General features: G+C 34.7%; 1 protein-coding gene across 10 annotated transcripts in view; it reads left to right on the top strand.

Annotated features, from left to right (window-relative positions):
- The window catches only part of LOC138761760 (shugoshin 2-like), a 45,447-nt gene that overhangs the window by 8,717 nt on the left and 23,303 nt on the right, over positions 1-13,427 (top strand). For 6 of the 10 annotated variants that reach the window (XR_011356497.1, XM_069934453.1, XM_069934455.1 and 3 more), the window contains exons 3-6: positions 1,213-1,380; positions 2,283-2,467; positions 11,675-11,779; positions 12,132-12,202. Coding sequence is in view for 9 of the 10 variants with exons in the window: in XM_069934453.1 (XP_069790554.1) it covers positions 1,213-1,380; positions 2,283-2,467; positions 11,675-11,779; positions 12,132-12,202 (529 nt within the window). In the remaining variant the exon portion in view is untranslated. Of the gene's footprint in view, positions 1-1,212; positions 1,381-2,282; positions 2,468-5,925; positions 6,073-10,980; positions 11,139-11,674; positions 11,780-12,131; positions 12,203-13,427 lie in introns of those variants that run through there. The other 4 variants (XM_069934459.1, XM_069934457.1, XM_069934460.1 and 1 more) reach the window with 4 other exon arrangements.

The raw sequence follows: 13,427 nt of genomic DNA, 5'->3' as shown, positions 1-13,427 counted from the left end.
CCATAGCGACATCGCTACAGTACAAGAATAAATGCATCTTGTGTATCAGGGCCCTGGTGAAACATTACCGGACATATTCCATAAAGGACTGGTATCCCTACCAAGGAAAAGATATGATTGTAATGGACTGCTGTGGAGTAAAGGTTTGTCAACTTAGTTGTTGGGGTGGAGAGCTTTGTTCTCAGAGGTTAAACAGATTGAGCCCATACCTTTTAGAGTTGGGAATGAGGTATAATTTGAACATATAAATTATTTGTCTGGATTATACAGTGTGTTTCCATGTGGGTCTTTAAAAATGTTAAATAAATACTTTTAATTGGATAAAGATGTGTTTCTTATATAGCTGCATTTGACTTGAAACTATTGCTCAGTCATTGCCACTAGTGGGCCATGGCTTGTTAGGCCAGAAGCCTTAGACTTAAAAAGGTTGAGAATGACTGCTCTTGGACATGGAAATAACAGTTCAAACTTGCGTCAAGTCAATTGGCACATGAAGAGAATCTTTTGGATTTTACCCAAATTAACTGGATTTCACAATGTGTTCAAGATGATCGTTTTTTTTAACATTAAGGGAATAAAAATATATAGAGTTGGACAGCACAGAAAAGGACTCTCAGCTTCCTTACCTGAACATGTTGCTCATCTACACTTTTCCTATTTATTGTGCTAGGCTCGTATTTGCTTAAAGGCACCTCTAGTTATACTGGGTGAACTTGTGACGGTCCCTTTAAGCAAATACCTCACTCCTAGCCCCTTGCTGTCATCCATCAGTGCCAGACTATTTTCCATCCAGGGTGGGGGGTGGGGTGGATCCAGTGGTTTGATGAGCATCGTACAGGAGGCTCTCGACCAGTGTGTCGGTCAGGTGGAATTCAGAGGCAGTGGAGTGCCTCTTGAGTAGCCAGCGTTAGCTGCTCGGAGCCTGTGACAAAGCGGGGTAGAAGGCTGAACACAAGATGGACGATCAGGGTCAAGTGGGCTCCAGCGTGAGAAGCCACTGCTCTGGCCAGAGTCCCTTCGGGCCACCAGCAGCATTGGGAAGATGGCTTAAAAAAAAATCGCATTTTTCAATTAGCTAATTAAAGTTGATTTATTTGAAAAGCATTTTAATATTTATCCTTTATTTGTATTTTTGAAGGATTTTGGATGTTTGTGTCTGGTTAAAGGCATGAATTAAAGATTTGCTGTTTACAATCCAACATCTCTTTTAAGGTGTTCCTAATGACAGTATTCTAAACATGGCAAGTGGAGAGATGCATGTGAATGGATCCACCATCAATTCTGAATTTTCTGATAAAATGAAACAACAAAGGAATAGTATATTAAAAAAGAAAAAATACAATGCCTCTTTGATATCTAGAATTAAAACCAAGATCTTAAGTAAGTGATTACTCCTGTATGCTAATTTTCCTGAATGCTTTATGCATTGCAATAAATTTAAAAATGCTGATTTAGTCTACAATTAATCTCACCAATTTAAAATTGATGTCAATTTTGTTTTGTTTTTTGGCTATCTCCTTAAAATTGAAGTTTATGTGCATTACTTTTTAAAGATTGTCTTAATGAGGTACTTCTGTTGACTCACCTCAAAGTGCTGAGAACATCAAACTGTAAAAGAGCTAAATTATGGAATTATCAATTGTGTTAGAAGAGGTTCAGTAATATTGATCACTAAATCAGACGTTCAAGTGATTTTTGAATAGTGAATAAATTTAGTTTGGGGGATATATTTTGAAAACTAGATGTGCGTGTAATTGGTAAGGCTCGAGTTATTGCCTAACTTGCTAAATCAATGAAGACCAGTTTGACACGTGTCCAATTATAATCAACTAATATTTAAATAGAAACACAGGAGACTATGGTTTAATCTGACACAAAAAAATGAACTGCTTTGCAGAACTCTTAGGTCACATAACATCTCTGGAAGAAAAGGGATTGTTGAGGTTATGGGTTGAGGGCCACTATCAGGACTGAGAGTGTTGATGGGCAATAGCATAAAGAGGTGTGATGGTGAGGGGAGCAGAACCAGATAAGTTAGGAGATGATGGATAGATGGAGCTGACAGGGTTTGAGATGGTGGTTTGGGTGAGAGATAGAGACAGATGAACAAATTAGGGGGGTGGGTATCCAAAGAGGGCAGACTGAAAATGTATTTGACATTATATCAAACTGTTTTTGAACTCATCACATTGAAGGTAATGGTTGCTGAATTGAGCAACTTTTGCAAAGAACATGCTTTCCAAACTGCCTTGAACTAAACCCAGAACAATTTATTTTTTTAGATAACTCGTCCATGATGAAGGTCTCACTTAAAAACAACAATAAAGCCCTGGCCATAGCTCTTGCTAAAGAGAAACAAAAATGTAGCATGGTCACACAGGAAAAAAAAATGCTTCAAAAAGAAATATGCGTTCAAAATTATGACATTGTTATGCTCCAGCAAAGGTTGACTACTCAGGTAATAAAGGTATACCTTTGATTTCCCCCTCAAGTCTTTCCTGTGGATTTTACATACCATCTTTTTAATTTTTTTAAATTTTTCACTCTATGAACCATATTAACCAAAATACACAAACATTTCCCTCTTGAATATACACAGTGTCATTTCTCCCCTTTTCCCCCTCCCTTCCCTCCCTCCTTCCCACCCCCCTCCCTACCCACTAAATGTTCAACATATACAATAAACCCATTAAACAATGTCATCACACAATAAAAATAAACCAGAAAATTGTCATCTACTTTTACACACTTTGTCAGTTCATTTTGTTGTCTTCTCCTTCTATCATTTTAGGGGGTGGAGGTCCGCGGTAGGCCCTCTCTGTTGTGTTCCATGTACGGTTCCCAAAGATGTTCAAATAATATGACTTTATTTTATAAATTATGTTATTTTTTCCAATGGAATACATTTATTCATTTCTGTGTACCATTGCTGTATGCTCAGGCTCTCTTCTGATTTCCAAGTTGACATTGTACATTTTTTTGCTACAGCTAAGGCAATCATAATAAATCTTTTTTGTGCTTCATCCGGTAATTCTTTACTTCTTATATTACTTAGAAGAAAGATCTCTGGATTTTTTGGTATGTTGCTTTTTGTGATTTTATTTAATACCTGATTTAGATCTTCCCAAAACTTTTCCACTTTCTCACATGCCCAAATTGCATGTACTGTTGTTCCCGTTTCCTTCTTACAGTGAAAACATCTGTCTGATACTGTTGGGTCCCATTTATTTAACTTTTGGGGTGTGATATATAGCCTGTGTAACCAATTATATTGTATTGTGCGTAACCTCATGTTTATTGTATTTCTCATAGTTCTGGAGTATAGCTTTTCCCATATTTCATTTTTATCTTTGTTTAGATCTTGTTCCCACTTTTGTTTGGGTTTACAGCTTATTTCATCATTCTCTTTCTCTTGCAGCTTGATGTACATGTTTGTTATAAATCTTTTAATTATCATTGTGTCTGTAATCACATATTCAAAACTGCTTCCTTCTGATAACCTCAGCCTGCTTCCCAATTTGTCCTTTTTTTTTAAACTTTATTTAAAGGTTTTATCACAGGAATAAAAAGAAAAATTACATTTAAAGAAAAGATATAAAATAAAATAATATAATTACAATACAACATTAATAACCTAACTTAATTCAACCTAGCCCCCCACTACATATACAAGAACTAAAAATCTATATATATAAAAAAACCACCCTTCCCCTCCCCCAAAATAAAGAGTGAAGAATTAGTAAAACTAATAATATTATGTATTAAAAGAAAAATATGACAAATAAAAATAATAATAAAAAAAGATTTATCAGATCTAAAATATCACATTTAAGAACATACTTAAATCAAACTTAATTGCATATACTTAACAAATGGAGTCCACTTCAACTTATAAAAAGACATCTTATCTTGAATTGAAAAAGATATCCTTTCCATAATTAAACAAGACTTCATCTCTAAATACCACCTATCCAAAGTTAGTATATTTCTATCTTTCCAAGTAGACGCTATACATTTCTTGACCACTGCTAAAGCTAAATAGATAAAAGAAATCTGATAATCATTTAATCCTGAATCAATTAATGATTGCATATTCCCTAATAAAAATATATCAGGATCTACTACAACACAAATATTATATAATCTATTAAATATAGATCGAATACCTTTCCAAAACTGTTGCAATCGGTCACAGGACCAGACAGTATGTAAAAAAGTACTAGCTGTCTGGTCACAACGAAAACAACAATCTGACTTACTAAGACCAAGTTTTTTTAATTTTTCTGGTGTTAAATATAATTGATGTATAAAATTATAATTAATCATCGCTAATCTAGCATTAATCAATTTCCGAATACTGTTTTGACAAATTTCCATCCAAGCTTCTTCAGCTATTGTAGAACCTAAATCTTTTTCCCATTTCAACTTATCTTTGTCCCAATCTTTCTTACTTTCATTTTCTTGTAAAATACAATACAAATCAGATATATACCCCTTTTCTGATATTGAAAGTACATATTTCTCAAAGCTAGTTTCGGGCAATAAAGTCATTTGCCGACCACATATCTGTTTTACAAATGATCTTAACTGATAGTACACAAGTGCAGAATTTTCACTAATACCAAATTTCCTTTGTAATTCCTCAAAAGAACAAAAATGTCCTTCAAAAAAACAATCAGATAAGTTTTTTATTCCTTTCCTTTCCCATTGTTTCAAAGTGATATTGGAGACCGTAAAAGGAACGTTGATTATTATATAATGGCAATCGCACAGACCATTTATTTTTAAGCCCCATTTTATCAAGTTTACTCGTCCATAGTTTCAATAAATGTTTCAATATTGGTACATCATAAGTTCGTAACAAATTTTTATTCCATCAAAACAAAAATTCATGTGGAGATTTTTCTAAAATAACTGCCGGTTCTATCTTTGCCCAACTGGGCGGATCCTCCATATTCATTAATGCACTAAGAAATTTAAATTGAGCTGCCTCATAATAATATTGAAAATTGGGTAATCTCAAACCTCCAAATTGAAAGTCCCACATCAATTTTTTCATTCTACCCTCGGAAATTTTCCCTTCCATAAAAATTCTCTAACTGCTTTGTATAAATCCTTAAAAAAACTTTTTTTAAAAAAATAAGGAATTGATTGAAATAAATATTGCATCCGAGGAAAAATATTCATTTTTATAGTATTAATCCTCCCCAATAAACCTAAAGGTAAGTCCTTCCACCTAATCAAGTCTAGTTTAATCTTTTTTATTAAGGGAAGGTAATTAATTGAATATAAATCTTGATATTCTGTATTGACATTAATTCCCAAATATTTAATTTGTTTTGTCCACTTCAATTTCATAATATTTTTATAAATCGAATAATCATCTTTACAAATTGACAAAATTTCACTTTTTTTCCAATTTACCTTATAGCCAGATAATTGACCATAATTTTCTCAAGATTCTTGAATTGCTGGTAAAGAAATATCAGGGTCCACCAGGTATAATAAAACATCATCTGCAAATAAATTAATCTTATATTCCTCATTCAAAACTCTCATGCCCTTAACATTTTCATTTTGACGTATTAACTATGCCAAAGGTTCAATAACTATAGCAAATAAAGCAGGTGATAATGGACATCCTTGTCTAGTAGACCTTGTTAAATCAAAAGATTCTGAGATCTGTCCATTAGTAGCAACTCTAGCCTTCGGACTATTATATAAAGCCTTTATCAATCCAATAAACGAAGAACAAAAACAAAATTTCTCAAGTACTTTATGAAAAGCCTTTTCTGCATCTAATGAAACCACTATTGGATAATTCATTTGAGATTTAAATTTATTTATCAAAGTAATTAGTCGCAAAATATTATCAGATGCATATCTTTTTTATAAATCCTGTTTGGTCTTTATGTATTATTTTAGGTAAATATTGAGCCAATCTATTAGCCATAACTTTAGCTACAATTTTATAATCTACATTTAACAACGATATTGGTCGATAAGAAGAAACCTGTAAAGGATCTTTATCTTATTTTGGTATAACCGTAATTGCATTAGAACAAGATTCAGGTAATTGAAAAGTTTTATAAATTTGCTGTATTACATTCTTATAAATAGAAGATATATCAACATAAAAAGTTTTATAAAATTCTATAGAGAACCCATCTTCACCGGGTGCCTTTCCATTTGGCATATCTCTTATAGCCATTTCAATTTCATTCTCTGTAAAAGATTTAGCCAACTCTTGTCTATCTTCTTGATTCAGCTGTAGCAAATTAATATTTTTCAAAACAGAATCTATTGCATCTTCACTTACATCTTTACACTCAGACGTATATAATTTTTTATTAACATTGCAAAATTCCTCATTAATTTCTTTTTGTCTAAAAGTAATGCCCGATTTTTTTTCTAATTACTGGTATAATCCTGGATAATTGCTCTTTTTTTAACTGCCATGATAAAACTTTGAGCTTTCTCTCCCCATTCATAAAACTTGTTTAGTTCGATTCATTAAACTTTCAAATCGATATGTTTGTAATTCATTATACTTTAATTTTAAATTAGTTAACTGGTTCTTTTGCATTTCAGTAGCATTTTTTTGAAATTCTTTTTCACTAACAGTTATCTTTTTCTCTAAATCTTTAATCTCTCTAATTCTCTCTTTCTTTACTTTAGATGCATAGCTAATAATTTGATCTCAAAAAAGCTTTCATTGCGTCCCATAAAACAAAATGACTAGAAACAGAGTTGACATTATTACTAATAAAATCCTCAATTTGTTTTTTTAAATAACTAATAAATTCTGGTTTTTGTAATCTCTTCTTTCTTTGGCTTGGCTTCGCGGACGAAGATTTATGGAGGGGGTAAAAAGTCCACGTCAGCTGCAGGCTCGTTTGTGGCTGACCAGTCCGATGCGGGACAGGCAGACACGATTGCAGCGGTTGCAAGGGAAAATTGGTTGGTTGGGGTTGGGTGTTGGGTTTTTCCTCCTTTGCCTTTTGTCAGTGAGGTGGGCTCTGCGGTCTTCTTCAAAGGAGGTTGCTGCCCGCCAAACTGTGAGGCGCCAAGATGCACGGTTTGAGGCGTTATCAGCCCACTGGCGGTGGTCAATGTGGCAGGCACCAAGAGATTTCTTTAGGCAGTCCTTGTACCTTTTCTTTGGTGCACCTCTGTCACGGTGGCCAGTGGAGAGCTCGCCATATAATACGATCTTGGGAAGGCGATGGTCCTCCATTCTGGAGACGTGACCCATCCAGCGCAGCTGGATCTTCAGCAGCGTGGTGTTAAATCTCCATCTTGGGGTTCTCTGAACATCTTGTGAACTCTGATATTCTAATAATAATAATGAATGATCTGAGACCAACCTTGCCTTATAATCCACAGATATAATCTTATCCTGCAAATGAGTTGAAATTAAAAAATAATCAATTCTTGAAAAGGAATTATGACGTGAAGAATAAAAAGAAAAATCTTTCTCTGTAGGATTAAGTCTTCGCCAGATATCAACTAAATTCAAATCTTTCATCATATTAGTCACTTGTACTGCCATCTTAGATTTCTTAATTACCCTTGGATACTTGTCCAATAAAGGCTCCAATACCACATTTAAATCTCCCCCAATCATCACATTAGAATTTGTTTGTCCAAGTAATAAAGACACATCTACAATAAAAGCTGTATCTTCAACATTTGGAGCATAAACATCAAGCAGAGTCCAAGCCTCATTAAGAATTGTACAATTCAGTTTTAATAATCTTCCAATATTTTTCTCTTCATTCTGTAACTGAAATGGTAAATTCTTGTGCACCAGAATTGCCACTCCTTTCGCCTTTGAATTAAATGAAGAATAGAAAACTTGTCCAACCCATTCACATTTAAGTTTCAAATGTTCCTTATCTGTTAAATGAGTTTCCTGCAAAAAAGCCACATCAACTTTTAATTTTTAAGTTAGCAAGTACTTTCTTATGCTTAATAGGATTATTTAAACCCTGAACATTAAGAGAGGCAAATTTAAGTTTAGACATTACTTACAATAACACAAAGAAAAAGAGAAGGAGAAAAAAAGAAAAGAAAAAAAAGAAAAACACCCCCTTCCCTTATCCCCTCCTAAAACTACAAAAAGAGAGAAAAAAAAATTAAAGATACTAATTAAAAAAAACTTCACTCCTTAATCCAAAAATTGATTGGAAAAAAAACAGGTAGGAGGTTGCAACCACCTCCTCCTGTCTCAACCGCTCAATGCGGTAACTCCCACAAGGTATTGGGTGTGAGATAACTCACACGTAGCTGATGACTTCTGGAAAATGATGCCCGCCCAGCTCCCTCTCCCAACTCCCGTTTCACATTAAACTATCATCATTATCTGAAATCTTCTCAGAAAAAAAATTTTTTAATCAACTTTATCATTCCGATCACCATTGTTTCCATTTCTTCTTGGAATTCGGTTCCCATCTTGCATCTCCACTCTCCTTGGAGACCGTGGTGGACTACATCTTTCCTGAAATTGCGTAATTGGCAATAATTGAGCAAAGTCCATAGCTTCCTTAGGATTATCAAAAAATTTTTGTTGATAGCCATCTTGAAAAATCTTCAATACTGCAGGGTATCTAAATGTTGCTTTATATCCTTTTTTCCAAACACTTCTTTCACAGGATTAAATTCACGTCGTTGAGACATAACTTCTTGACTCAAATCCGGATAAAAAAAAAACACGATTGTTCTGAACCATCAAGGGAGATCTTCTTTGTTGTGCGTTTCTTATAGCCACACGCAAAATTGTCTCTCTATCATAATAATTTAAACAACGAACCAAAACAGGTCTTGGATTTTGTCCTGGAAAAGGCTTTCTTCTCAAAGCTCTATGGGCACGTTCCAATATTAAGCCTTCCGGAAACTTATCTTGTCCTAACACTTGTGGAATCCATTCAGTGAAGAATTTTCTTGGATCTGATGTCTAGATTGATTCTCCAAATAATCAACCTTTTTCGCTAAATTTTTATTCTGAATTTGTAAAATTTCAATTGTTTCATTTACATCTTGTATTTGATCTCGTACCTCGACTATGCCTTGGTCACAAACATCAAGTCTTTCGCTCGTTTCAAGCTCAAAAGCTCCATAATCAACCATCTGTTGGGTATTAATGTCCACCAAAGTATTAAGCTTTGTATTAACTTGAACTAAAGCCTTACCTATTTCTTTTATTGTAGAGGATAACTTAGATTCAAGATTCTTAATAAGCATATCTACTGGAATAGATTCAGGCACAGTAGAATCTTGCTGTTTCTGTATAGCCAAAGGGTCTTCTATTCCTTCCTTTGGTTTAACTGCTTTTGTTACAGTATGACTGCGTGTGGAAACCCCTGCCACAACCTCCTCAGCAGTATCTGGAGGCTGATGGCCAGGGTTATCCTTAACCCATATTATGTCAAATGCCTTCATTACATTGATGTCTGTTGAAGTCTTCATTACTGGTGGTGCATTTTGCAGCGCCACCGCTACATCAATCGGTAAGCGTCTTTTCAGAGTCGGGTCTTCAGCTGGCAGCGTCCCAGCTGTTATAGCTGTCAAAGATTCACTGACACCGCTCAGCAGGCGTTGATTCACGCGCACGTGCCTGGCTAGCCCTTTGTTCCAAGGGCTACCGGGCGCCATCTTTAAAGAGCCCTGCCAATAAAGAACAGAGCTCCATTGCCGAATCTTGTATCTCTCTTCCTGGATCCATTCCACGCTGAGTCCTGGCTTCTTGTAAACAAGTAGGCTCAGATAACCTTGGGAAATGCAGTTTCTTAATGATCTGTTGCCGTTTTTTTTTACTTCTTCTCAGCAGTTGTACCATTAAAAACTGATTCAACACCTCTAACTATTTCTAAGCTTTTAAAAAGTTTTAACAGACATTTATAGACAAAACAATAACAAAGAGTTAGGAGAGGACTGGAAGGCACGTCTGTTCCTTACGCCATCTTGCCACGCCCCCCAATCCCCAACTTGTCCTTTAAGTAGGTTTTCAGTTGGTGGTATGCAAACATTGAACCGAGTTATTCCATATCTGTACTTCATTTGTTCAAATGTTAATAAATTATTTCCTAAAAAACAATTTTCTCTTCTTTTATTCCCTTTTCTCTCCCATTCTCTAAAGGAAAGGTTGTCTATTGTGAAAGGGATTAGTTGATTTTGCGTCAATAATAATTTTGGTAGTTGGTAATTTGGTTTTTTTTCCTTTCTACGTGAATCTTCTTCCAAATGTTGAGCAGATGGTGCAGTACTGGTGAACTTCTATATTGCACCAGTTTTTCATCCCACTTGTAACGTATCTGTTCTGGTACCTTCTCCCATATTTTATCTAGCTCTAACCTGGTCCAATATGGCTTTTCCCTTGTTTGATAAAAATCTAATAGATATCTTAATTGTGCTGCTCTATAATAATTCTTAAAGTTTGCTAGCTGTAAGCCCCCTTGTTTGTACCATTCTGTTAATTTATCTAGCGCTATCCTCTGTTTCCCCCCTTTCCATAAGAATTTCCTTATTATTTTCTTTAGTTCGTTGAAGAATTTCTCTGGTAAGGGAATTGGTAACGATTGAAATAGGTATTGTATCCTTGGGAAGATATTCATTTTAATGCCATTTACCCTTCCTATCAGTATTAATGGTAAATCTTTCCAATATTCTGTCATCTTGTAATTTCTTTATTAATGGCTGATAATTTAATTTGTATAGATGGCCTAGATTATTATCTAGTCTAATACCTTGGTATTGGATTGCTTGTGTTTGTCATTTAAATGGTGATTCTTTCTTAAACTTTGTGAAATCCGCATTATTTATTGGCAGCGCTTCACTTTTATTTGTGTTGATCTTGTACCCCGATATTTCTCCATATTCCTTCAATTTCTTATGTAATTCTTTTATTGATAATTCTGGTTCTGTTAAATATACTATGATGTCATCTGCAAATAGACTGATTTTATTTTCTGTTCTTATCAGTTCTTCTATAGCTAAAGCGAACAGTAAGGGAGATAGTGGACATCCCTGCCTAGTTGACCTGCTTAATTTAAATTGATTCGATTATATATCCATTTACTGTCACCTTCGCCAATGGTCCCTTATATATAATGCTTTAATCCAGTTAATATATTTCTCTGGTAGGTTGAACCTCTGTAGTACTTTGAATAAATAGTTCCATTCTACCCTGTCAAAGGTTTTCTCTGCATCTAAAGCAACCACCACTTTTGGCATCTTATTTCCTTGTACTGCATGGATTAAGTTAATGAATTTACAGATATTGTCCGTTGGATTTTTACATACCATCTTAAAACAATTTTGGGAACCTTGAGATTCTTATTCCCACTTAGATAATTCATATTTATCTGGATCCTCGTATGTTAATTTTAAGCTTAAAAGTTCATAGTACACGAGATTAAAAGGCTAATTTTGCAATGGATATGTTCACGTGCTATGAAAAGGCACTGTAAATGGTGGGAGGGAGGCCAGGGAAGGTAAGGGACTATTAAAGATTGATGTTTACACATTTGGACAAATGGTTAAGTCTTGACATTGTGGGGGGGGGGGGGAAGGAGGGGTGGTTATGAAAATACAATTATTTTAAATTTCAGTTTGGATGTAATATGTAGTTCAAGACTGCTTTTGTAACCTTGGTATTATTTCTTTTGTGAAATAGAATGCTAAAATTTCAAAATTGGAAGAACTCTTGATGAAGATAAAAAGCTGTTTCTCGGATGCTGCAAGTTGCTTGTCAACTGCAATCAGTACCTGTGAATGTGATGTAAGGATTTTCTCTATAGGTGTTGTTTATAATGAGAGTCATTTGCCAATTGTGTACCTGCTAGGCACAATTTAACATCATCTTGTCTTTTTGTTGCTATTTTCAGTGTTAATTCGATTCCAATTTGGTGTATCTGATATGAAAATATTTTATGACGGTGACCTGAGGCATCTGTTTGGCGACCTGTGGCATCTGTTTGGCTTTTGTTGTATTTTGTGTTGTGTTAGAGACCTGTCTTGCACGCAACAATATATAGACTTTCTAAAATCTTAACACAATATTTTGTGAATATTGGTCTGATCATGGGTGTATGTAATTAGTCCATTTGAAATATTTGCTCTTCTCAATGTAGTTTCAAGAACATCAGTGGAATGGTATGTTTGAAAGAACCAGTTCTGCAAGTCATGGCTGCAACTCCAGCCTGTAAGTAATTAATACCACTAGTTTCTTCAAAGTTGTGAATAACCATTATGATTGTTACGTGAATTAGCTACTGTTTCAAGATTTGGAACAGAATTTGAGAGATTGGAGTTTAGTAAACACAACTAAAATACGGTAATTCAAAATTTCTTTGCCATTTGTTTGAAATTTCAAAATTAAAAAATATTTTAAATGTTACCTTTTTTTTAAAAAAAAAGTGATTCTTGATATTGGTTTTTAATTTTAGTTTTGGTAATAACATACCAAGATGCTTTGAAGATTGCTCTTGTGTCCATTCCAATGCTCAGCATTTAGCTAGTTGCTAAATTTCAGATCAACTCATTCTTGTTGGCAGCCCAGATTTTCTCAAAATTGATCGCTGAGATCTACAACTTCTGGGTCATTGCAGTGAATGGATTCCAAACTATTTGCAGATTTGTCCAAATGCCAATCTTTACAGTTTAATCACGTGGAACCATCTCTCATTTGTTCCTTTGTTGATGTGATTAATATTTAGAGTGGGTGGGGGGGAGAGAAAAGAATAAATCTCATCTTCATATCAACAAATTTGTCCAAATGAACTGCTAGTTTAAAGTTAAAGTAATTCTTCCTCATTTCTGATTTGTAATCTATTGGAATTGTTTGAGGGAATAACCAGAAGGACAGACAAAGAAGAGTCAGTGAATGTTTTTTACTTGGATTTTCAGAAGACGTTTGACAATGTGTTGTGCATGATAAGAGCTCATGGTATTACAAGAAAGATATTGGTATGGATAGAAGATTGGCTAACTTACAGGAGGTAGAGAATGAGGATACAATGCACATTTCCTTGTTGACTATGGTGTTCCACAGGGCTTGGTGTCGCGAATGATTTTTTAAAAATGTTGTATGTCATTGATTTGGATCGCCGAGTTTGTGAACCATACAAAGATAAGAAGAAGGCATGTAGTGTTGAGGAAGCACTGAGTCTGCAGAAGGACTTGGAGTTTAGGAGTAAGGAATGGTAAATGGAATCCAGTATAGAGAGGTGTATGATCATGCACTTTGGTGGAAGCAATAAAGGCATAGATGATCTAAATGGGCAACCAGATTAGAAATTAGAGTTGTAGGGGAATTTAGGCGGCCTCGTGCAAGATTCCCTAAAAGCTTAGCTTGCATGTAGAGTTGGTAGGTAAATCCAATTCTAGCATTCAATTTGAGAGGGATGTAATGTTGAGGCTATATTTTG

This window comes from Narcine bancroftii, chromosome 4 (genome assembly GCF_036971445.1).
Source record: "Narcine bancroftii isolate sNarBan1 chromosome 4, sNarBan1.hap1, whole genome shotgun sequence".
NCBI lineage: Eukaryota > Metazoa > Chordata > Chondrichthyes > Torpediniformes > Narcinidae > Narcine > Narcine bancroftii.
The sequence above is the reverse complement of the archived record's forward strand: the minus strand, read 5'-3'. Positions and strand labels throughout refer to the sequence as shown.